The 27,166-nt window shown below is 38.1% G+C and overlaps 1 protein-coding gene across 3 annotated transcripts in view; it reads left to right on the top strand.

Moving 5' to 3' along the window:
• Nucleotides 1-24,016, top strand: part of LOC311090571 (rho guanine nucleotide exchange factor TIAM1-like) — an 88,017-nt gene extending 64,001 nt beyond the window's left edge. For 2 of the 3 annotated variants that reach the window (XM_084125919.1, XM_084125918.1), the window contains exons 17-28: nt 11,067-11,261; nt 16,026-16,094; nt 17,315-17,440; nt 17,686-17,794; nt 18,194-18,373; nt 19,408-19,526; nt 20,218-20,326; nt 20,437-20,495; nt 20,673-20,778; nt 20,889-20,976; nt 21,790-21,962; nt 22,431-24,016. In XM_084125919.1, the coding sequence (XP_083982045.1) occupies nt 11,067-11,261; nt 16,026-16,094; nt 17,315-17,440; nt 17,686-17,794; nt 18,194-18,373; nt 19,408-19,526; nt 20,218-20,326; nt 20,437-20,495; nt 20,673-20,778; nt 20,889-20,976; nt 21,790-21,962; nt 22,431-22,936 (1,839 nt within the window). In that variant the 3' untranslated portion in view covers nt 22,937-24,016. Of the gene's footprint in view, nt 1-5,723; nt 6,118-11,066; nt 11,262-16,025; nt 16,095-17,314; nt 17,441-17,685; nt 17,795-18,193; nt 18,374-19,407; nt 19,527-20,217; nt 20,327-20,436; nt 20,496-20,672; nt 20,779-20,888; nt 20,977-21,789; nt 21,963-22,430 lie in introns of those variants that run through there. The other variant, XM_084125920.1, reaches the window with a different exon arrangement.
• The last annotated feature ends 3,150 nt before the right edge of the window (nt 24,017-27,166 follow it).

The following is a 27,166-nucleotide window of genomic DNA, read 5'->3' as shown; positions in this document are numbered from 1 at the left end:
CATAATCTTGGAGGCAGCAATTTTGTCAGAAGATGGTCTCTATCTGAGGAGTGTCAGACAGACATCACAGTTTCACATTTAGACGTGAGAGTGTGTGTAGTTGGTTATTCTTCCACGTCTCTAAGCTGCAGTTTACAATGCCGGATACAGTCACAGTTGCTTGATTGGACGGACGGGGTTGATGGATGTGTTGAGATGATGGAACCAATCAGATTCCTCACGACCTTCCACATTTACATACAGAAACTATTTTCAGAAACCTGTTTACTGAATTCCCTATTAATCTCATTTCAGAAAAGCTCTGTTGAGTTTAGACCTTAATAGTGGAAGCAAAAAAAAAGAAAACGTTTTCTGATATTTGTCCATTGCCCAACGTAATTTCTAGACCTTACATGGTTCAGAACCAGTCTTTGTACCTATAGTCTCCACTTCTGTGTCTCAGTTCCTAAATGTCCAACAGTGTGTTTCTCTCCGTACGAGGAATAATGTACTGCGGGGATACTCAAATTACTCAGGGGCCACTTTTAGAAAATGATCTGAAATGCCACTTGATTTTCTTATGCTTTTAAAATGTGCAGATATGCTTTACGCCAGCCGTATATTTATATCACCCCGTTCATCAAAATAAGCAAGTGCTATTCAGTTTTTAAATGACCTTTTTAATTTCCCAGAACGGTGTAGTCAATGCAATTGCATTCATTATAATCATGAATGTTTCCAGTATGTTGGCTTCTCAAATGCAAATATCTTGTATACTTATTATTCATGTGTAAAGTCATTAACAATTCTTTCTCATACTAATTGGATGCAGCAGTTTAGAAATTTGTCCATTTTGTCAGTTTTCACTGTCAAGCTTTGCACATTTGCTGCTGGTGTCACATTTTCTGTCGCTAAGTGCAGTTCACACAATTTGAATATGCTCCAAGCTGTTGCACCAATCAGTGATGGCGGTATTTGCATATCCTGATGTTTTGCTTCTCGATTATTCATGCAGAAATATGACTCGCGAAACATTTTTGGAATGAATATGGTTGCTCTACCAATTAAATGCAAAAGTTTTAAACCCCATCTGATCTGCAAGCAAGTGGTGCAGCATGATGAAACTAGATCTCTCACATTATAAGCCCGGGATTTGAGTTGGTTCTGGATCTGAAGCGTGTGTTGATGTCAGGCCCAGGCAGAGAGATGTACTTGGGTCAGCAGAGACAGTAGGGCTCTGGGTCTCGCTGGGAGCTTGGAGAAGATTGCTTTTGGCATGCATAGACATGTGTCTGTCTCTTTGCATAGCACCATCTCTCTGGCCTTTATTAAAGAGGAGAAACTTGCATTGAGGGCAGACGGGGAATGCAAAGGAATCCATAATCAGCTTTAGTGCGCACTCATACACATAAACACACACACACACACATACTGTTGAATTTAATGCAGGATATCTTTAATGAATTTATTGCACGTTCAGTCTGTTCATGCTCTGAATATATGAATGATTTTGACAGAGACAGAGTTAAATGACCTTGCTCTGCAAATCGGCTTTTCAGGGTCATTATGAGTCATAAAAATTGTACCATATATATTTTTAAATAAATGCTACTTGTTTGATGTTTATAATGCACTGGCATTCATATTAAGTGTGACTGAAGTGTCCATTTTCAGGAAAAACATTTCAGAAAAACTAATTGGTGAGGCTAAATGCCATTGTAAAAATGACTCAGAAAAGGGTAAATGTTTGTGCTGAGAATAACTGCCAATTATCTTGATACTTTATTATGCTGTGTCATTCATGCATTTTAATGCATTCATTACATTTGCATATGTAGCTGTTGCAAGTGTCTAAAACACTTTTTGGGGTCACTATATTTTGTATTTTAAAAACCTTAAAATCACCTGATGCTGTGAAACTCATTCTTAAGGCCCTGACACACCAAGCCAATGTGGGGCGGCTCAGTTTTCGCACCGTCGACACTAGTTGGACCCCGATTGAGCATGTTGAATTGGCATCGGCGCCGGGCGGTGAGAGAAATCTGATTAGCTATTCAGCTTAGCGAAGCTAATTTTTACGTCATCTAACCTGAGCATTCCAATGCTTGAATATTTTCATAATGAGCCATCTGGAATGAAGATCAGCATGATTGATATTCAAAAATGTTAGCATGCGTCCTGCAGTCCTTTTCCTGCAGTTTCGTTTTCCCTTTTTGAATGACGAATATAGACTATAGATTCCTGCTGATATAGACAGTCACACACTGGCTAGTGGCTAGTTGACACTCGCCTTTAGTGCAGTTGGTTTGTTCAAGCGCAGCTTTTTAGCCGTCGAGAGGCGACCGCTTTCGTCGCCGCTAGTTCTTATATGATGGCTTGGTGTGACATGGCCATTAGTGTAGGGCTGGGCGTTATGGACAAAAATATAAAGTATCGTGATATTTTTTTCCATATCATACGATATCGATATTTATCACAATATTCATTTACCATTAATGGAGAAAGAAATTCTTTCCACATATTTCTCAGACCTTGAGGATGAATGTAAACATGTAAACTTGTTTGTTCACAATAACACTCCACAGAGTAGCTACCTTTTAATTTAGGGCCCATTAAATCCATTTTTTTTTTCCCTAAATTCTGTGTTTTCCATTTAAAAATATTTTTTTTGGCAGGGAGGGATTCTGTGTTTTTAAATTTAATACAAATGTATATAAACTTAAAAAAATAAATAATTGTCAAATAAGATGCTGCACAACAGAACTGTATACATTTAAAACATGGATGAAAATATATCTTGGTCATAAGATAATATATTATTATTATTACTTTGAGAAGTACATGTCAGTGTACAGTAGTTAAATATTTCGGTCATAATTTCTTTGAAGTTAAACCAAACTTGTCGTGAAGATCTTTCAGTTTTAGAAACCGCGCATTCATTCAAACAGAGACACGCATTAGCGACACGCATTATCCTGTTTATTTCGGCTGTTAGATGAATCCATATCGAGTGAAAACGTCCAGAGCTTATCAGCGTTATTAACGTACATTTTATCACAATCTCGATATGATATTGTTTATCGCCCAGCACTACTTTAGGGTTCTTTGTCTTTTATTAGACAGACAAGTGATTACTAGAGAGAGACTTGAACTTAAAGGGATAGTTCACTCAAAAATGAAAATTCTGTCATTGTTTACTCACCCTCAAGTTGTTCCAAACCTGTATGAGTTTCTTTGTTCTGCTGAACACAAAGGAAGATATTTGGAAGAATGTTTGTAACCAAACAGATCTCGGTCCCCATTGACTACCATAGTATATTTTTTTCCTACTATGGAAGTCAATGGGGACCGAGATCTGTTGATTACAAACATTCTTCCAAATATCTTCCTTTGTGTTCAGCAGAACAAAGAAACTCATACAGGTTTGGAACAACTTGAGGGTGAGTAAATGATGACAGAATTTTCATTTTTGGGTGAACTATCCCTTTAACTTTTCTATATGAGCGCCACAGGTCAATGAATCAGCCATTAACCCCTGTGCCAAGGCTCTGACTTCATTGTTATTGTCCAGCTACATCTGCATAAGCAGTTAACAGTCTCTCCACTACAGGATCCAGTCTTCACTTCACTAGTTCAGCTGGGAATAACGGCACATTAGTAGTGCTTCACTGTCTGGTGGGATATTATTCAGTAGATGGACTAGAGAGGGCTTTGGATTGGCAGTGAAAGGAACATTTACAGTCTGATTTGACGTTCTCTGCTTGCTGATCTCCACATTAACAGGCCATTCGGCGTGCGGTGTGTGTGATTTGTTATATCAGGAGACGTGTTTGATGCTAAAAGTGTTCAGTAGAGGATTTGGCAAGTTCGGTGTTCAGCGCCGGACATTTTCTCATTCACATGGCAGTTAGTTCTTGCTGTAAAGGATGATTCTCGTTTCGTGTGCATCGCTGTTCAAAAGATTGAGGTCGACGAGATTTCTTATCTTTACATATTGACAAAGAAAGGAATTTTCTGTGAATTAAAGTGCAATCCATCTGACGTGACTGGAAGGCAGTTTGAGCCTGTAGGGCTGAAGTGATTCTGCCGTATCACTGTTCTGCGGTGCGTCACTTTGTCATGTTTAATGATCATGCTTCTGCGCTGTACCGTCACAGCGTGTGTTTATGAACCGCAGTGAAGCCTGGATCACATGATCTGACGCCGCATTTCTCTCTGTGCTCTTTTAAGTCCTGGTGCATTCATCCTGTTTACTTTCCCCCGCTGTCTCTCTCTCTCTCTCTCTCTCTCTCTCTCTCTCTCTCTCTCTCCTCTCTCTCTCTCTCTCTCTCTCTCTCTCTCTCTCTCTCTCTCTCTCTCGCTCTCTCTCTCTCTCTCTCTCTCTCTCTCTCTCCCTCCACGGCTGTTCAGATGATCAATCTTTATGAAACAGACACTCACTCCAGTCCTATATTATAAATCATGAGACTGCTGTTCAGTTGAGTTGTTCATCTGAATGCTGAACGCACAGCTACTGTGATAGAAATGATTTCGATTTGCGAGTAAAGCATCTCTTACTTCACTACTAGTCGACTAGTTCGCCATCTTTAGTTTTGTATTTTTAGCGGGGGTGCTTTTATTAGCATGCTGACAGCTGTTAGACAGTTTGCACATTAAAATCCTTCATCCCCTTTTAAGCGCTGCTTTTACATAGACAAAGACATCGACATGCAGACAGACATTTTTGGCCTTTTGAGTCATGACTCACAGTTCTCTATCATAAGCTTCGCGTTTTAAGATGGCATGTCGAGTTAAAAATAGTTTTAACAATAAACTTTTAACAAAGCATCTCAAGACCCCTCCGTCAAGCTTTTGTACTCCACAAAACATAAGTAAAGCATCTGATAGAGGTCAGGTGAACCTGAATCCAGCTTGATTGTGATTGTGATTGAGCAATTTTGTGCTTTTTGCACATTAGTAGCCAGCCAACCTAAAATGGTCTTAACATGATAGAAGACTGGTTTCCAGCTATGTTTTTGATGGCTTTAGAGGGATTTGGGCACTTTTTCAACAGCAAAAAAAAAAGTTTTTCCAGGCTGAGAGACCAGCAAATATCCATAAAGACCAGAACTTTTTGAAGCGTCAAAATTGTAGATGCTTAGTTGTCTATAGAGGGTCATAAATCTCTCAGATTTCATTAAAAAGATCTTCATTTGTGTTCCGAAGATGAACGAAAGTCTTACGGGTTTGGAACGACATGAGGGTGAGTAATTAATGACAGAATTTTCATTTTTGGGTGAACTATCCCTTTAATCTAAAAGAGGTGATCTCTACCTTAGTGGTCATTAAAAACCTTTAAAGTTTGTTGCATTAAATTTTACCCACTGTAGGGAAATCGCAAAAGAAGTACACTAACGTTCTGATCTATTATCTCAAATGATAGGTATATGTTGGTAGTTCAAGTAAAAGGTCATTTGTTTATTGGCTGCTCAGGTAAGAAATATAATTTAATTTAACTTTATGATGATTAATTAGCTAGTCTTTCAGGCGACCCACCTAATACTACCTTTAAGATTAGTAGTTTTGCATATCACTAACTACAGCTGTCTGTTTATCTTACTGTGATGGTATTGTTGTCCAGTTGAACTTGCCCAGCCCATCATGAACACCACTTCCTCTTCCTTTTCCTCTTCCTCTCTCCATTCACCCTTGATTATTTTTACTTGTGTGTTGAGTATCTTAACTCATGTAGCTCAGTGTTTGCTCAGCCTGCCAGGAAGAAAGAGAGCGAAAGAAGATAAATGAGGTGGTGTCGCATCAGAACGGGCGGGTGAATACGGAGTTGGACGAGCAGAGAGGAGGTGGGCGAACGACAGAGAGAGAAAGAGAGAGAGAGAGAGAGGGAGGAAAAGAGCTACCCGTTCCATCTCTCTCTCTCTCTGTTCTATTTGTCATAAGCGGAGGGATGTTGTCGGTATTGCAGCAGTGAATCTGTGATTTCTGAGGCGTTTCCTGAAACTGATCCAGCGTCAGTGACAGTGGGCCGGCGTGTTTCTCTCCGAAGCCGTTTCTGCTGATCCTGAGTCAGTCATGTCTGTGCTCAAACGCAACAGACACAGCAAGCGCTCTTCGGACTCCATCTATGACATGCTGCACCTGGTGAGAGACGTTTTATGTCTGAGTTTTTTCTTAAATCGCACTATTTTATCAATTTCTTTCTTTTTTTTGTTGATTTTTTTATCCTGAGCTGGATGTTAATGATGCTTTGGGTTTTTGCACAGATTTTTTGTTAGTGTTTCGTGAATTGTTGCTGTCAGAATGTCAGATGTTTGCGTTCACTAGTAAAAAGTGCCATAATTTTACGTAATGTTCATATGGATGATGGTGATTACATGTTTTTTACATGACAGTTCCATGGTGTCCTTTGAAATACCTTAGAGTAGTAAATATATATATGCATAATGTCATATATCAAAGTATAATACTATGATTGTACCTTGCTAGTCTTTAATTTGTTTTAAATTAAACCAATCAGCTTGTGTTCATGAGCAATTTTGTGCTTTTTGCATGCTGGGAAAAAGAGTTTAAACCATCTTAAAGTGGTCTTAAGATCCCAAACTGGTTTCCAGTAAAGGGATTGTGTGCACTTTTTAACATTAAAGAAGCCTGGGAAACCTGTATCAAGACATCAAACCACCTTAGGCTGGTTTAAGTTGTTATTTTAAGCAGGGTGTGGTGATCTTGTAGGGACTTAATGGAGGGAAGTTCTCTGGAAGTGTGCATTTCCCGTTGTGTAGGTGCGCTTGTTTGTTTATTCACAGTATGCAACCTTTTGTACTCATAACAAGATCAATAATTCCAGTTTAACACTGGAACCCCATGTGGTTTTAAATAAGGATGCACCGATATAACATTTTTGGCCAAAACCGATAACCGACATACTGGCCAATAAATCTAAATCCACATATTTTTATAATTTTTGAGAGCCTGATTACAAAAAAACAAACAAAAGTCTCACCATTAAAAGCCATGTCCCAAGCGCACAATTAAAATGTTCTCATTATAATTTTATGTAGCCTATATGAAAGGCTTGTGCTGTGCATGTTGCACTTAACTGTATCATATTTCATATTTTCCCATCATATTTCAAGCCATTCAAAACCATAATGGCGAACCTGAAGTGTCTCAGCTGAAGGAAATATTCCATTATTTATCTGCTTTTTTTTTTTTTTTTTGGGCCGATAACAATAACATCAAAAATGAACTTATATTGGCCGATAGCGATATGGTGGCCGATTTATCCGATCGTGCATCCCTAGTTTTAAAGTGACTTCTGACAGTAGACAATAAACTTTTTGCCTGCAAAAACCACTTTTAGGGTTAGGGTTTTGTTCAAAGTGTGAGAGTTACACCTTATAGAGAACACAACTTACAAGTGTTTTCATTTCACAGCAGTGACAATGGCATTTTCCCAGCAGTTAATGTGCTTTATTGTGTGTGGGGTGTCATATTTTCTGTCATGCTGTTCTGTGACTCAAGGACGTTGGGAAAAACACTGCAATTCATCCTTTGTGTGTCCTTGCGTGGGCATTCGAGGACCGCTAAGACTCTCTCCGCTAATGAACACGGAAAGCAGCTTTCACACGCTTTGAAAAAAAAAACTGTCAGCCAAAACAATCACCTGTAGTCTGCTAAGTAAATAAAAGTAGTTGAAAGTCACTGTTGGTGCAGACTCTTTGCACAGTGATGGCTAATGATGACCTAAAATTTCCTCTTTTTACAACGTGCATTCTGGGAAACCCGTCGGTGTCTTCATACGTTGCTTCTTCAGACGATTGTTTATGTCTCTCCTCAGATAAAGAAAAATGTTTTAGTAGACATATGCTGGGTTTTGTGCAAGCGGTTGTCTGTGTGTGCATGAACACTAGCCTTGATCTTCCTCTTCAAATAATCTTTTATGTCTCTTTTAAAAAAGCCTCCGATGTGACTTTGTGTTGGTGGATGTGCGATGTAGGAAAGGGCTACTTTTGTGGTTTCCTAATGTACTCGTCTCGACTCTCTAGCTGTGCCGTTTCAGAGAATGATGGAGAAATGTGGTGGAAAGCTGACAGCTGCTGTATCTGAAAGCGTGTGAATTTGTCTCCATATAACGGGATCACAAACATCTTGACAGCTCTCCCGGCGCTTGTACGCCTTGGTTGTGGCAGCTGATGATGTTTTAGCTAATGACTAAAGTGACAGGTGAAGCCCGACGCCCCTCGGAGATGAAATTCTGCATCTCTGATTTAGGAACTGATTTATTTGTTTACACACAAACAGAGACAACGGGAATCCAGTATTCCCTGACACCCCTGAGGAATTATTTTGAAGCATTTCTTTTTTAATAACGCAGAAAAAATGCTCCCACTACCTGACAGTTGTCACTAAAATTGCTGCCCTGAGAAATCACTCCTGATGTAAGCTTTGTGAACAGCATAAACAAACCATGGCCGATCAGAAATTCTTTATTTACAAGCATTTAGGTTTGTTGATATCCGGTTTCAGGATAGAGAGCATGTAGTTGAAGATATGTGATCTAATTGAGTAGTTGTGTGAAAGTTAGCGCAATGACGGAAATCACTTCCAGAACCTTTAAAGCAATTAAAGGGGTCATCGGATAAGCATTTTCCACAAGTTGGTATGATTCTTTAGGGTGTTCATGTAAAGTTTGTAATATACTTTGTGTAAACAGTGGCCTGTTTCGGTGCATGTCTCTTTAAATGATAATGAGCAACTGCTCACCCCACCCCTCTCTTCCATGGGGGGTGTCGAATGGCTGAGCGGAAATATGCTAGTACGGGACAGTCCGTAATAATGAGTGGTTGTGGGCGGAGCATGAGCAATATGACATCATAGTGGTCAGAAAATCCAAACGGCTTGATTATTGAGAGTGTTTAGACTTTTTGAGGATTAAAAAAAAAGAGTGAATGGATTGTTTTCATTGTATGGTGGTTGTGTCCACACACTGCAAAGACACATTTATATGCAAACACCACATAAAAGTGAATTTTGCATCCGACGACCCCTTTAAGTCAGATTGACTTTATTGTATGAATTTCCATTGGCTGTCTGTTCATTGTGTTGCTGCTCATTTGCATGTATTGAAACTCTACTCAACTTTGTTGCATGCACCAACGAGCACTTTCAGGGACGATTCGATAAAGTCTGCTAAGTTTGTTATTTATTGTTAAAGATATTCCGATTTTAGTTTGAGACACTTATAAGTTTGGGTATCGTTTGAATTTTAATGATTATGATTCTGCTTATCGATTCCTAATTTCGATTCCAATAAGATAAAAAAAACATATCATTCACATTTATTCTAAGTTTTATTGCAAAACATTAAATTGAATACCATGAACAAAAATCAACAGGCTAAAGGAAGGAACTTTTGTCTATGGTTTAAAAATAACTAGCAAAAACAACTAGCCTAACTAATATACATTTCAAGCATTATTAAAGACTAGTAAACACTCAGTAACTAAAAAAGGAACAAATAAACAAATTAACAATTGCACAAATAAATACAACTGAACAAAGATACAATTAAAATAAACAGTGTTTTAAGATTTTCAGGTATTCAGGTACAGAAACTGCAATCAAATGTAAAATAACAGCACTTTATAAATAAAATATGCATTACAAATATAGTTACAAAAGCGAGTGAATTTTCTCTTTGTCTTTTGTTGTTTGATTATCATTATTTTAGAGACATCAGCAGGAATATTAGGCTGCTGTCACTTTAAGAGCTGCATGGATCCAATATACTGTTACACATGTGTTTTCTTTGTAAACTGTTTACGTTCACTACGGACAAAAATGACTGTTTACCAGGATATTGTGACATATTTTTGTGTATATTTTTGTGTTCAAGAGCAAAAAGACTCGGAAGAGAACTCAGTTCAGGATGAAAGGGCGGCATTCTGTGCACACACTTTGGATGTGTGTCCAAATCATATTAAACTGCACAAAAAGGAATCGATTAGAGGAATTGACATTTTTATTTAATCACAAGTATCCGATTGCTGACCGTAAATGTCTGATTCCAAGTTCATCTATATTTTCCCCTGTATGTTAACTAAAAAATGCACACAAAGGTTGGTGATCTAATAGGAAACTCTTCAGCTTTGACAGAAAGAGTGAAAGAGAGTGAGAGAATCAAAGATGGATGGATTTATAGATGGATGGATGGGCAATTTGACCAAAATATTTGAATAATGTTATATCACTTGGTATGAGTAATTCCTATTTATATATAATAATAATCCTAACAATGAAATGAAAGGCACTTTCTACTCATTTGATTTAAAATTTTCTCTAACTATTCAGCATCAAAAATCTTTTTCAACATCAAAAAGATCAGATCAGATTATTCATAACAAATGTCTGGCATCAGTGCAAAAACAGCTTCACATTGTGAAGTGCTTGAGTTGAAAACAAAAGACTAATATTACAAAATGACACATTCTGAAAACAGGCGTATGTTTGGGACAATATCCAGCTTTCTCATGTGCGAACAAAGTAAAGTTGTCCTGCCTATTATACTGTATCTACTGTAGTATAAAGAATGTTGCAAAATATCTTCCGGTTGACACCGAGCCCTAGTAGATGGATGGTACTTTCTCTCAGTCCGTCAGTGTTACTGTGAGAATGACAGTCCATGTGCCATCACAGCCGTTCCCATGGCAACCGCATCCATGGACAGGTGCTTGTGTTTTGATTGCCGTTCAGATGAAATGAAGACATTTCAGAAGAGCAGAGAGGGAGGGAGGGAGGGGGAGAGAGAGAGAGAGAGAGTGTGAGAAAGAGAGAGAGGGAGAGCCAAAAAGATGAAGTGATGGAGGAGATAAGAGAGTTTTAGAGGCTGAAAATAGAGCAAATGAGCGCTAATGATTTTTATAGCATTCTGACAGGCATCTGAGCGGAAGGATCCAGCTGCAGGTGCTGCGAGTGTGTGTGTAGGTGTGTGCGTGTGCGTGTGTGCGTGTGTGTGCGTGTGTCCTAATAACAGTGCAGGACTCTGTGAGATGTCTCACTCTTCATGTCTGTCTGTCTCTCTCTCTCTGTAGAGTACGGAGCAGGTCGCAGCTTTCTGTCGCAGTCTTCACGAAATGAATCCCTCATCCGAAGCCGTCTCTCCCTCGTCCGGCCCGGAGTCTTCCTCGCTCCCTCCGAGCAACGCCACCCCGCGCCAGCTGTCCGATGCCGACAAACTCCGCAAAGTCATCTGCGAACTGGTGGAGACGGAGCGCACCTACGTCAAAGTCAGTACCTGTGTGCAGGGCCGTGCACAGACATTTTGAGGGGCAGTGGCTTAAACCAAAAAAGGGGGCACTATAAGGAGTTTGAATGAGGCAGTATCATCTTAATACAGAAAATTAAAAACAACTCTTTTATATGGGCAATAAGATTACAATTAGGATTTAGTGCAAAATCAAGTTATGTTGTTATAATTACTCTTCCAATTAAATAATTCAATGTCAATGCCAGTTTAACTGTCTGATGCTCAGTGGGCTCTCACTCTCTGAGCTGCCTCATCCTATGGAAGTAGTATAGACATTTAATTTAATATTATGCACTTAAAGTATAAATTGAAATGATATACAGGTTACAACAGTTATAAAGTCACACCGGGGTAAAATGCGCATTTGACTTAATTCTCTTTTATACCACTCAATGGCACAAATTCTGCTCAGCACTTTTTTTCATAAACGCTTTTGATGATGGACTTGGAAATTTGGCTGATCATTGACTTGATCAAAGTTGATTCTGTGCTAATTTAATCTACTATTTTATATATATTTTTTAATGTTTTAGACTTATGTAGCAATTTAAATACAAAGATCTCAAGAATCTTGTTTCTGTATTTTTAAAATGAAAATTATGACAGATAGCCTATATTTATTGAACAAACATTTATTATTTAATTTATCAAAATAACTCCAAAATTGTTATAAACTTTACTAAAGTGATTGGTTTGAACAAGTATCAACTTAGACATTATTAAAAGCATATTCATTTAGCTTAAGTATTTTTATCAATACTGTGTGTCTTACCATGCTGGTTTTACCGTTTTACCCCGTGTGTACCTCCTTGCCACCTCGTACATTAATAAGATTTTTAAACAAACCACCTTTCTGATTTATTTTCACACAAAATCTGTTGCTCCATACATTTTCAAACATTGTTCTGCAATCATACACTGGGAGTAGTGAAAATTAGAATTCTTGTTCAATCAAATTATTTAACCTGATCTAATCTAATATAAATAACACTAATAAATAAATCACGAATAAATAAATAACATTTTCTGTTGTTTGCAGATTGTGTCGACAAAAAAACAATGCCTTCACAAAATTAGAAGAACAGAGTGAGAAAGAGCAAAGACAAAGCCTATTCAACATGGCAAAAATTGAATCAAAGTTCTAGAAAGCCAGCGGGTAAATCATTATGTATAGAATATTTAGCAGACAGTTTTTCACACTTTAACTCCTGTAAATATATTTCCCATTATAATCAGTTGCCTTAGTTGATATAGTATCTATCTATAACATACATCATATTTATAATATTTTAATGAGACCATATTAACTTTATACATAATAAAAAGGTAATATACTATATATTATCTAAATGTGTTCTAATCTAAATGAATAGTACCTTAGTATAGTAGGTTACAAGGTGGCTAACGGCACAAAACACATTTGCTTTTCTTCCAAGAACATGGATGTTGCACGAGTTGTAACTTGTTAGCACTATTTGAAGACCAGGAGCAAAACATTTTGCGACAGAAATACAAAAACATATTACCAAAATACTAATTTTGTGGATCGACTACTGTCTGTAATGTGGATTGTAATTTGTAATCGACCTGTGAATGGGACGAAATTCTATTCTGAAACTGTCGTCGGAGAGCGGGCACATGCTTGTCTACGAGTGACGCTGCGGAGCGAGCAGGAAAACACGGAGCGGATTAGCGGAATCAGTGGATCTTTAGCGGAGCGATAACATAACGTTTTTATGGGAATCTTCTGGAGGGTTAGGGAGGGGGGCGAGAGGGGCACCTCAGCTGATGAGGGCAGAAGGGCAGTGGCTCTAGCCACCGGGCCACCCCCCTGTGCACGGCCCTGCCTGTGTGTGTGTGTGTGTGTGTGTGTGTGTTATATACTCGTCTATATGTTTGACTTACAGAAGTTTGTGCCCTTCATCGAGACAGGCCTGTAGGGGGAAAACTGTGGCCTTGGCTTGCCTTTTTCTGCTCCCACTCACTCTCTGGCTGCTTGTGGAATGAATACTACTGGACTGCGTAGTACATACTATAAACTATTATTTAAAAATAGCATAGTGATTTAAAGTGCTACAGTAATGTCATGTGACCTCAGGCTCAGACTACAGGAGTTTATTAATCTGTTTATTAATAACACCCCAGGCTCCACAAACGGCAACAAAAACAAACTGGCCCAGCCTGGACCACGAAACATAACAAACAGTGTTCCAGCCAATAACTGACAAGAAGGATTTGGCGGTGGGGTTTGGGGGGTTAGTGCGCGGATAAGGAGGAGGGAGGGTCAAGCTAGCCTCCATTTTGTTTGACAATACTTTGAACGTCAACAAGAAGTGACGTCACCCAACATCACTTAGAGCACCTTTAAAATGATGATGCCAGATTTAGCACGTCACGTGATCTCACGGGGAAGCGGATGTGAGCTAAATGGAGACTGTGTCGCGTCAGACATTATATGATGAGGACACATTATAAAGGCAGTCGTGTTGTTGCCACATTTCCACCAGTCGTTCCTCCATCCCCGTTGTCCGCTGGAGCCGTACAGCTGCTTGTTGTTGTTTCGCTGTCGCCATTTCAAAAGTTCAGTCACTTCCGTCTCCTTGTAGACTTGCCTCTTATTGGCTATTGTGGAAGTGCTGACGTAATAATAGTTGTAATCATGTAAACATTACCAGATAATCTGAGCCGAACATCGGAACCGACCGATGCCCTGGATGCGATTATTATTATTTTTTTCGGGAGGGGGATAATTCGAAATGGAAACTACTGTAGTCTGACTGAGCTTTAGCAATTAGTATGTAACTATATTATGAATAAATATACAGTCTCTGCTAAAATGGCTATTTAACATGTAGCATGGTTACTGCAAAATACACATTTTATTGCAAAATACCAGTTTTTTAAAGAGGCATCCTTTCGCTCGAAGACATCCACCTTATTTTTCCCGTTCACACTAAGGACGATAACTATAACGGTAAAGATATAGTTCTAAAAATCGTTCTAAATATAAAAGAATAGCCGAGTCGACACCACAACTATAACGATAACACAGAAAATATATCATTGGAAACACTTTCAGAATGATTGTTTCCAGCTGATGAATTATAAACAATGATAGCCAATCAAAATCCACCCTGCTTTAACGAGCTCGAGCATTTAAAGCGTCAGGCGACAAAACTTCAGCTCGCGCTTAGAATAAACAGAACGATATCGTGTGCTGGTGTGAACGCTAATGTAGTTATCTTTATAGTTATCATTCTTGGTGTGAACTTGGAGCAGCGCCACCATTTGTAACTTAAATGTACGAGGCTTTCAGTAATTTAGCTGTGCAAAAACAGTCCATTATGCCTTTAAGTGAACTTTGATATTCTTCTGGTTATTATGCTTTAGTGGCGAATGAATAAAAAAATCTCTTACTTCTGCATTGCAAAATAAGGTGCTTATTCTATGAGTTTGCTGTTTATGTTTTTTTTTAAGACAGCAGGATTGCTGTATGATTCAGCATTGAAGACTGGAACTATTTATTTTATATTACACTTTTTGGCAATTGTCTATGCTCAAAGACGATTTGCACACTGCGTACTGTAAAAGTAGTAGTATGCCATTCAGACACCCATCTTTCTGTACGGCAGAGACAGACAGTGATTCTCACTCTATAGCTCGTGTTTGCTTGCTGTGTCGAGCTTAGTGACAGTATTTCCCGTCTGTCTGAGGGTGGCTGAGATTAGATGAGATCATGTCCGTCGCTGGGAATATTTGCAGTGTGTTTCAGATTCGTCTGCATGTTTGAGCAGAGAACTAAATCAACAGTCTGAAAAAAGCACTCCAGCGGTACTGAAACCTGAAATGAGTTTGTGAATATATACGTGTGTCTGTGTGTGTGTGTGTGTGTGTGTGTGTGTGTGTGTGTGTGTGTGTGTACTTGTACAACTATCTTTGTGAGGACCAGTTTGAGTTTTAGACCATTGGAGTGAGGACAAAGAGAGTAAAGTGAGGACATTTTGGCCGGTCCTCACTTTCTGAGACCCCTTTAAAGGCCTGTTTGAGGGTCAAGACTTGGTTTTAGGGATAAGGTTATAATTAGGTTAAGGGTAGGTTTAGGGTAAGGGTTCGGGTTTGGCACTTAGTTGTGATGGGTAAGGTTAGGGTAAGCGGCTAGAGATTACATTGTGTCAATGAATGTCCTCATAAAGATAGATGTACAAGAGTGTGTGTGTGTGTGCATGCATTTATTTTTTTATTTAGCGGGTGATATCGTTCTGTTTATTCTAAGCGCGAGCTGAAGTTTTGTCGTCTGACACTTTAAATGCTCGAGCTCGTTAAAGCAGGATGAATTTTGATTGGCTATCATTGTTTATTATTCATTAGCTGGAAACAATCATTCTGAAAGTGATTCCAATGATATCGTTTCTCAGTGCTGTTATCGTTATAGTTGTGGCGTCGACTCGGCTATTCATTTAAATTTAGAACGATTATTAGATCTTTATCATTATATTTATTGTCCTTAGTGTGAACGGGCCTTTAGTGTTCACATTTTCCCTTTAGCACTGTCAACCCTCAAACCACCTGCCAAAATAAGTTCCTATATTGAAATGTGTTAAATATCTCTCTCAGGGATATTAACAAATTATACAGCCATGAAACTGGGCAAATATTTGGCAGAATATAGCTATTGTTAATATTTCATATTTGTTGATAGGCTGTTCTTTAATGTGATTGTGTGTGTGTGTTTTCTCTCTTTCAGGATCTGAACTGTTTGATCGGGCGATATCTAACCCCTCTGCAGAAGGAGTCTTTCCTCACTCAGGACGAGGTGAGTCAGAGCACCGCTGATGCTTTCATATTATTATCAGCTGGTGAGCTCGAACACACCTCCAGAACACAGAACGATATTTCATAATCGTCCTGATGGAGAGGAGCGTGTAGGAGGACATAGAGATGGAGACAAACACACACTAGAAAGGAGAGGTAGAGAAGGGAGTGGGAGGGAGACACAAAATGAGGAAAACTTACATCAGACAGAAGAGAGGAAGTTCTCAGTGTCATGTTTCTGCTCCTTTAATGCCCTACATATGGGAGAAGAACCCATTATACATCACTGCAGACACAAAAGACATGTAGTTTGACTGATACATATATCTATAGAGCAGAATACACACTTTAAACTATTTAAGATTAAAATAACAATAAAATTGCTGATATGAACACTTATTTTACACATTTTTTATTTGATATTTAATGAATATTAAATATGTATATATTTGTTCTGTCTATATATATGTATGTATGTATATATATATATATATATATATATATATATATATATATATATATATATATATATATATATATATCAGGGTTATAATAATTAACTAAGACGAAATTCATTAAAAAAAAAAATCCTTAACTGAAATCACATAAAATAAATAAAATAAAAATTATTTCACTTTATATTTATTTAATTTTTTTATTTAAAATTAAAACAAAAAAGTTTTACTTGATGTACTAAAATAAATAAAACTAATATAAAAATTAATAAAAAACTATGTAGATTTAAAAGTAAATGAATAAAAATGGCAAAAACTGAAAACAAAAAATGAAATGACACAATTAAAATGAAAACTGAAATGCAAAAAGTAAAATAAATTAAATAATTAAATAAAGAAATTCACACTGTTAACAATATATATATATGAAGAGTTCAGATGCAAAAGCCTCTAAATGCCATCTGAAATTTTCTTCTAGAATGATCATTTTTATCAAGCTCATATATTTAAGTGCAGTAATTTCACTTAAATGACAATTAATAGGTCATTTTCATTGCCATTTAAGTGAAATTACTGAACTTAAATATACGAGCTTGATAAAACTGATCATTCCAGAAGAAAATTTCAGATGGCATTTAGAGGCTTTTGCATCTGAACTCTTCATGTATATGTATGTCATAAAAGTAGTCCATATGACATAATTATTGTTTTTTTATTAGCTGTTATAATTGACAACATACTTTTTCCCTGCCTATGTGTTTAATAGTTGGACGTGCTGTTTGGAAACCTCCCGGAAATGCTGGAATTCCAGGTGGAGTTTTTGAAGACTCTGGAAGACGGGACGCGACTGGTGCCGGACCTGGAGAAACTGGAGCGAGTGGAAGAGTTCAAGGTTTGTGACTGTGGTTTCATTTACGCTCCATTAAACATTCAGAGTGTCTGGTCTGCGCATTTTAATGTCATTGTTATTATGGCACCTTGTTTTTTGGGCATGCACAATGCGCATGTGTGATGATACTACCATGTTTTTTGAACGCACCATGTTATTGCATCACTCAAAACTATTCATAACCAGATTTATCCAACACAAACCATGATACCTGATGTATTTCTCTCAAAATCCCTCTGATCTTGTAGAAAATCCTCTTTTCTCTGGGTGGCTCGTTCCTGTACTACGCCGACCGCTTCAAGATCTACAGTGCTTTCTGTGCCAGCCACACCAAAGTGCCCAAAGTGCTGGTCAAAGGTGCGTAAATATCAGCTCAAAAATGACCTTGCTCCCTGTGAATTCTGGGATTTTCACAGAGCCCTGCGTGAGCGCCTCTGGGGCGTCAGTTGTATAATTCTGCCGCTGTGTGTGTGTGTGTGTGTGTGTGTGTGTGTGTGTGTGTGTGTGTCTGTGAGGTTGGTCTGGATCTTCTCACTGTCTATTTTTATTATTTAACCTCCATTCTGCAGATTTGTGACATTTACTTAACAGTTGTTTTCTAGTTAGTTACATTAGAACTGAATGTCCTGACATTTTGCATATATTGTAATGTAAAACATAACAAATTACACCAGTCTTCAAATCTTCCTATCAGTATCAAAAAACACAATCCTGTGACAGCATAATCACAACTTCCTGTGTTTGCGTTCTCTCCAGCGAAGACAGACGCGGCCTTCAAGGCGTTCCTGGACGAGCGCAACCCCAAACAGCAGCATTCGTCCACGCTGGAGTCGTTCCTGATCAAACCCATCCAGAGAGTGCTGAAATACCCTCTTCTGCTGAGAGAACTGCACTCGCTCACCGACCCCGACAGCGAGGAGCACTACCATCTGAACGGTGAGCTGTGTGCATCAGAAAGCTTTACGCGACATATATATACAAACATGTTTTCATTTCTTTGAAAGGAATCTCACAAATGCTCAAAAAGGCAAAAAATGTGCTAAAATTCTGTAAAAATAGTCATATTGTGAAATTGTGAAAGTGTTTTCTATTTGAATATATTGTAAAATGTAATTTATTCCTGTGATTAAAGCTGAATTTTCAGCATCATTACTCCAGTCTTCAGTGTCACATGATCCTTCAGAAATCAGTATAATATGATGATTTGCTGCTCAAGAAACATTTCTGATTATTATCAGTGTTGAAAACAGTTGGGCTGCTTTATATTATATATACAGTCAAACTAAAATTTATTCAGACACCAGATCATCATTTTTGATATTTTTTTACTAGTGGGTGCAGGACACTATAGTTCATTTATGTAAGTGAGGAGAGCAAAATAAAGTAAACTGTGACATTATTATACCCAAAAATTCTTCATACAGTGACTACCAGTAAAATGTATCAAAGTCAATGTATTATTCAGACACTTTGACCTGACCGTGTTTTGCTTAAGTGTTTTTCTTTAATTGCTAATGCGACCTTTTTACACCCCAGACTGAACTAAATGAAGCATTGCTTAGTAATTGGTTGAGCTAAATTGGTATTATCTAATTGTGTAGTTAAATTTAACATCTGACAGATCTTCAACCTGATTCATTTGTGAGAGTCTAACAGAAGGATGGACAAAACCAGTGAAATATCAACTGAGTTCTGGTCATATTTTATTACCATTTTCTAAACTATAGCGAATAAACTGTGATAATGTGAGAAATGTGGAAGATGTCTGAATAAATGTTGGTTTGCCTGTATATATGATGCAGGTTTTGAATGGTTTCAGATGTGACTCGTCTAGTCAGATGTTAAAGCTGAAGATCTGCTTTAAAACCATTAATCTGAACTGTTATGTTTTGACCAACTTTCTGCATGCAAAGCTATATAGTTAGCATGTATATGATTGATATATAATTTCTTTTCTCTCTGTTGTGCAGTTGCAATGAAGGCCATGAACACGGTGGCCAGTCACATCAACGAGATGCAGAAGATCCACGAGGAGTTTGGAGCCGTCTTTGACCTCCTCATCTCTGAACAGACTGGAGAAAAGAAAGAGGTTTGTGAACTTTACATCAGCTGTTTCCAGTCGACTGATTTCACTGGACAAGCAACCGTCACTGCTTGCATCACTCAACATGTCCAATTGTATTTATCATCAATATGAACTGTGGTCTTTTAGGGAAAACAAAAAATGGAATAACAGGCCAAATCATTTTGTGTCTAAATGTGAATTGTTCAGTATTGACTTCTTGTTTATGTAGATTATCAATATAAAAATGATGGTGTCATTCACATGGTGTCAGTTCTCTCTTTATTTTTTTGGTTGCATTTCAGTATAACTTGAGATAATGCAGAACTTAAGTCTCAGTCCATGGGGTTTCAACCACATTTCATGCTCTGCAGCTGATAAAATGTTAAAACAGTTGTTCGGATCAGATTTCCTTCTTCACTCCTGTATTTATCGACAGCATATTTAAATCTTATCAGCTTATTATGTGAATACAATGAAACTTTAGTTGCATAATATAACTGTAGCCCTGAATGATGCAGCCAGGGACAGACGTGATTCCTTCTGGATTGCAGATTGCGAGCTCTGTGTGTGTGTGTGTGTGTGTGTGTGTGTGTGTGTGTGTGTGTGTGTGTGTGTGTGTGTGTGTGTGTGTGTGTGTGTGTGTGTGTGTGTGTGTGTGCGTGTGTGTGCGTGTGTTGTGCGAGCTCTCTAACAGAGGCGTCTGCTATGATTACAGGTTGCTGACTTGTCTATGGGAGATTTACTCCTCCACACCAGCGTGACATGGATCAACCCGTCCTCCTCACTAGGGAAGTGCAAGAAAGAGCCACAGCTGGCCACATTCGGTACGTTCAAACCCCACACAACCTCAACTCATAGATAGATAGATAGATAGATGGATAGATGTGACATTCTGAAGTGAACTGAAGAGTAATGTTTTATCTTTCTTCTCCAGTGTTTAAAACCGCTGTTGTGTTCATCTGTAAAGATTACTCCAAGCAGAAGAAGAAAATGGTGAGTGTTGTGATGTGGACGATACTCCCAAACACCTCTCTCTCTCCCTCTCTCTGTCCCGTATTCATCAGTTAACTGGGTGTTGTATTCATACTCTTGTTTCATGCAGTATTGTACAGCGTTCACACCCTCATAATAACAGCACATTAGTCACACGCGCATGTCTCTCTTTCTCAGGGTGGTTCTCATAGAGCATCGGTCTCGGGTGAGGAGAAAGATCCGTTCCGTTTCCGCCACATGATCCCCACTGACGCGCTTCAGGTGCGCACACTGTCCAATACAGGTAAGCTCACCAGTGAGTGTGACACACACACACAAACAAACAATCAATGCATGAAGATGTCAGACCCAAACGAAGCCCTGGGGACCTGATCACAGTGTGTGTGGTTACAGACGGAGAGAGCGCAGCCGTTTGTGAGATCATCCATGTGAAGTCTGAATCAGAGGGAAGACCAGAGAGAGTGTTTCAGCTCTGCTGCAGGTCAGTGTCTCCTGCAATAAAACAACACGCATACATTTAACAAACATCATTCATTGGAAAACTGTCACCCTCTGGTGGAGGAACCCTGTACAGCTTTTATGTACATATATGTGCATGTTAAAGGGATATTTCACCGCTGGAAAGATGAATGTGTATTTAAATTGGGTCATTTATGTAGTAGAAATGTGAAATTGTTTTAGAAGTTGGTGTCTTCTAGACTGAGAAAAGCCAGAAAATGTATTTTTGGCTCATGTGGATGAAAGACAACAACTCCCAGAATGCACTTGCTTCGCCGCCCTACGAGGCCACTCCCAAGCCACGCCTACCGGTTACAGAGGACAGTATCTGAAGAAATGACACAACTAGGCTACTAGTCGACTCAAAACTGAAAAGACACCGTTTTATCGTGAGATCCCCCTATGGGTGGGTTGAAGACATGCGGGACGAGCTCCTCCTACTGGCTGGAGTCTCTCGCCTCTGGACAACAAAGCCTCTGATGATGTTAAATGATGATTTTTGCGTCATCTGAGTTTTTTTTACAGACACACAATACAGAAATCTCTCGTCTCAGGGGGACATGAGGGAGGGAAGCACGGTTATTCGAAAATACTACCGGGTTTCTACTGATACAAAGCTTAATGCTGATCGGTGAAGTATCCCTTTAACTGAAATGTGCTGTTATTGTTATGTGAAACACAAATACAAACCATATTTATCTGACCCATTTATAAGTGTTGTATGTCTAAAATCAATGTGAATAATAAACTGATGTGATATCAATGTGCAAATGTGTGTGTTAAATGGTGTGTGCAGCTCTCCAGAGAGTAAGAAAGACTTCTTGAAGATGGTTCACTCCATCCTGAGAGATAAACAGCGCCGTCAGCTGTTGAAGACGGAAAGTCTTCCTCTAAATCAGCAGTACGTTCCCTTTGGAGGAAAACGCCTGTGCGCTCTTAAAGGAGCCCGACCGGCCATGAACAGAGCAGGTACACACACAGCTGATGCTAAACACTGACTTCAGGACACTGTTTTTTTAACATTAATAATAATCAGAAATGTTTCTTGAGCAGCAAATCAGCATATTAGAATGATTTCTGAAGGATCATGTGACACTGAAGTACTGTAGTGTTCATTTTGTCAACTATTTTTAATTGAGTCTTAGTCCTGTGTCAGATGTACTTTTTATTTTGTATCATATTTAGTCAACCAAGTTTAAGTCGACTAAATGTCTGAGCATTTTAGTCTAGGTTTAGTCAATGAAAATTGTATAATGGTTGAACTGAAAATCACGGTTATTTTGCTCAAAATTATAATCAGTTATAATAAATAGAAATTTATATTTCATTAGAATTATTGCACTCTCACCTATAAGCACAAATCAAGAGAATGTCAACACATATGCATATGGTTTATTTTATCTTGTGAGTAATGCTCAATGTTGTGTATCTCCTCAGTTTCTGCTCCGACTCGCACTCTGGGCCGAAGGAAACTGGTGCGAAACCGCTTCACCATCGACACGGACATTGTTTTCGACACCGAGCCCGACAGCGACTCGCCGGACTCCCAGCATGCTCAGCAGCAGAGCGGCATCCCGGCGGGCGACACCGACCGCTGGGTGGAGGAACAGTTCGACCTCCAGCGCTACGAGGAGCAGGAACACGACGTGAAGGAAACGGACATCCTGAGCGACGACGACGACTTCTCTCAGTCCGCTCTGAGCCCGTCCACCGAGCCGGACCTGGAGGGACCGCTCTCCGCCCTCTCGCTGGAGGGAGACACCGAGGAGGACGAGGACGAGGAAGCGGAGAGCAAGAAGGACTACAAATCCCAGCATGCCAAGCTCTCTCATGTAGGGAAGCAGTGCGCCATGTCAGTGGCCAGTGTGGATGAGCAGGCGCTGCCTGATGAGGTCATCTGGGTGCGACGGGACAGCAGCGCGGAAAACGAAACCCAGAGCTGAAACGCATCAGGAGACGGACTCAGTGAAAGCTCGGCCGATGCATGACCACGGTTTCTCCTCACTAATATTCCCGAATGTTAGACATTCCTGTCGAAATAGCTGTAAGATATGACGCTTATCCACCATAGACACTCACACACATTAGATGAGCTCTACGTGTGCGCTGTGGCCAATCAGAAACCGCGGGGAACGTGGTGGTACAATCAATAGAATTAGAATTGCACATTCGCCGTTGGCAGCCGCCAACATCTGCCAAACATTTTCATTGTTTATTTCTAAAATAAGGGCTGTGATTTATTTATTATGTCCTTTAGATGTAAGACGAAACAACAGCCGGATAAAATATGATGCATTTTTTTTCGTTTAACATTCTCATGTTTGTACAGAAAAGCCGTAAACGCCCTTTTTTTTCCTTTTGGATTTGTATATATTTGCGTTTATTTCTTTTCAGTTTTTCTGAAATGTACAATACTGCGCACTATTCTGACCTGAAAACTACATGTGAGTTGACTATTCATTGAGTAATTGTGTTGAATATTGAATATTGATTGATCTCAGGTCAAAATAATGCTGAACGGATTTTTTTATGATTCCTTTCTCCGAGCGGAGGATTTTTTTACAGCTCATTCTAGGGTCACTATGTCCTGTTTTACTTGAATTTTGTTGATAAATGCAATATGATTTTTAGCTGATGGACTGTTCTGTTCACGTTTATATGGTTTGTTGTGGTTCGGCCCTGCATTACTGACACATTAATCAACACTCGCATTATAGAAGACGATCCGAGCCTTTACGCAGACAAAATGTGTACAGTGTCATTTATTTTTTAATGGACCTTTTCATTTATTTTGTTCTGTTTTAGCTGTGAGTTCCTCAGTTAAACAAGCAACTTTTGGTTCGTGTTTTAAAATTCCAAAATTTGCTGAATGCAATCAAGAAAAGCCACTGGAAAATATTTTAGATGATAATGAATTCTAATTGAAAACATTCCCATTGAGCTATAGAGACTGCATTTTTATTTTGTACATAGAGCTGTGGATTGATATTATATCAAATAAACTGGTTTCGTACATATCCAAAGCCGATCCCTGTGATTCGTGGATGCTTCTTCATTTCCAGTCACATTTCCACCAGTGTTAATATGAAGCTCTCATGTTTTGACCTGCGTGTGTGATCTTGCCATTTGTGCATACAAGTCAATTACGGTTGGAATTTTAGATGTACGGCACTGCTTGGCATCGATGACAGATGGAAGTGCCAGGATCCCTTCAGGCTGAATGTTTTGAGCGGAAACTCTGGAGTCAGGAGTGAAATATAGGATGAGTGAAGCAATCAATCTCTCAGCGCTCAGATGTGTGTGAGATATACAAGCTGATAGAGTTCCTCTCCTCAGGCCAGAGCGACATCATCAGACCACACACGCATCATCATCATCAGTGCCCATCATTCATAGAAATTAATTCATGAATATTTATTGTAAGTAATCTGAAGTTTTTTTGTTTTTTTTGCTTTATGTGGCATTCAGATCAGAGTAGTAATGAAGGTAGATTTTAACTTTCTGAGCGGATTTTTCTTAAAAGTCACGTCAGGGCTTTTAAGAAATTGTCGCTCATTTTTTGCTGTTGTGAATGTTTATTTTTGTACAATTTAATATTTTCTAAACAATGATATTAGCATTTTTGTACAATACTTTTTTGCTGTTTCATAAATTATTTTTAATCTCATAATTGTTATACAGCTGAACGTATTATTTATAATAAGTTATATATTTATAAATAAATATATTAAGGCTATATAGAGATGTATAACATCTACAGTATTTATTGATATATTTTGTATATTTTTTTGTAACCATTAGATTAAAAAAGCAATCTGCCTCCCAGTGGTCGAATTAAGGTGGTAACGTTACCATATTTTTGCATATTAGGCTAGTACACATTAAGTATGCAAAACCGTTATTTTGAGTGTATAACTGAGATGTAATGCAATGCATAGAAATGTTATTCCTCATGTCGAACTCGAAGTTACATTACATCTGACACTTTAAGGTTTGGGTAAGTTTATTAGCCTACTACGTTATGTTCCTTACGTTTCTGTTGTATTGTTGAAAGTAATTTCTTTTTTGTCTTTCTGTCTATTGGCTGTTACACTTTTAACATAGATGTGAAGAAGATAAACAATGAATACTTTTACCTTGAACCTGACTTAGCCTACTTGAAGGATTCTGTGGTCGACTTCACTTCACCAGTGAAAAGTGAGGAAAAACAAGGCAAGTTTATCAAGTTAAGGGAGTTCTGTACTAAATGAACCAACATTTAGGCTAAATATTAACCTTCACAGCTCATAAAAGCCTGTACTGTGGTGCTACTATGGTAAAATAACGGAACCAGATGGTAATACGACGTAGTGAATGATTAGCATTCTTGCTAACTTAATCATTCACTTTTGTCATCTGGTTCCATAATTTTACCAAGTAAATTACTGTGGCATTTACGTGAAAAGAGTACGTATCTATACTTTTAACCGTGGTATGTGTAAAAACAATAAAATAATACCCTTTTTATTATTATTATTTATTAATTGGATGCTGTGGAATTTAGTATTTTTTTCCTGGTCTGGTGATTTTGATGTTCAACGTGCAGTTTTACACAGATGCGCAAGATGGCGCACAAACATTTCGTGTAAATATCATAGGTAAATATGAAAATCCGAGGAACATTTTCATTTACTTTAAATATAAACATTGTGGGGGGGGGTTTTCTACAAAAGTCTAATTAAATGTCCCATATTTTCTGAGCATGTATAGTGGTTTTCTCTATTAAAGTAGAAGTGAAACATTTATACTGTCTACAGTTAAGTAAAAGGTGAAGTTGCTGTCTAATAGGAAAAGTGTGATATTGACAGAATACATAAGTCATAATCATATGTTGTTAAATGTCACTCTTGTTTTCTGAGGTTGGACGTCTGAGTTGACACATGAAACTCAGTCACAGATGAAGTCACAGCAGCCCGACCCGTAAGACAGGTTTGAAAGTTTCTGTTGACTCTTCAGTGAACCTCTTACTGATTATAATTCAGTGTTTTACATGAAGACTAGTGACATTAAGCTCAGGTGAGACAAGCTTCTGCTCTCTGAGAGCTCCTGTAAATGTGCTCAACATGATCTTATGTTCAGCCATGATTTCAAAGTAAAAAATACATTCACATTAAATTACAAAAGAAACACATTATATAGTCATAAAACCAGGAATAAAATGAACACTGATACCTGCCAGTAGAAGATAAACCGAGAACATTCAGGAGCCATAAACATGTTCTTACTAAGCATTTAGTATTTTGCATTTTGCATTATTTTTATTATAAGTATATTTTTCTTCCTGATATGGGATTATGTTGTTGTTTCCATGCATAATGGTGGCAAACAGCATCAATCATCATATACGCTCAGTGAAACTGCACGTCACAAAAAAAAAAAGTTGTTCCTCATATTTTCATTTTCGTGGTTTAATGCATGGAAGATTTGAAAACTGTAGGCATCCTAGATAAACATCTCATTGTAAATTGAGGTAAAAGTTTAACAAGTGTCGTTGATTTGATTTGTTCACATCACTTAGAACAGCAACATTTAGATTATTGTTCTTACAATGCAATTTATACGATGTATTATGTTGTTCTGTCCTTACAAAATTAGCAATAACTGTTTTATTTACTCGCCAGTTTTCACTTGTATGTGCACTTGATGAATGTTAATTTCGGGTTGCCAGCAGCTGTAGTTCTACTATCTTAAATAAGTATCTCACTATTACCAGTTTCTCAAATAACTGGTTAAAGTTTAACAGAATCATAAATGGAATTCTTTTTGGATGGTTTTTTATTATTATTATTTGCGCAGCTTTCAAAGCAGGCGTGATGATGAAAGGGAAAAGAGCTGCTTGAAGACTAATTCTCCTGTTCCACAGCAACATTATATATTATATATATATATTATATATATATATATATATATATTTTTTTTTTTTTTTTTTTTTTTGGGTGATCTAATACCCCAGTGGTTCTCAACCTTTTTGACCTTTTGACCTCCATTGTTCACTGCAATATTATAAGGCCCCCAATGTGGGATAATATATTTCCCTTATTTCCTTTTTCCAGTTGTTTGTGATTTATTGGGTAAGGATTAAGGATTTTCTTTTGGAAAAAAATAAATATTTTTTAAAAATAATATTTTTATTT

Source organism: Abramis brama (genome assembly GCF_963993115.1).
Source record: "Abramis brama genome assembly, chromosome: 10".
In the NCBI taxonomy this organism is placed as follows: domain Eukaryota; kingdom Metazoa; phylum Chordata; class Actinopteri; order Cypriniformes; family Leuciscidae; genus Abramis; species Abramis brama.
Note: the sequence above shows the minus strand (reverse complement) of the source record. Positions and strands in the feature narration are given on the sequence as shown.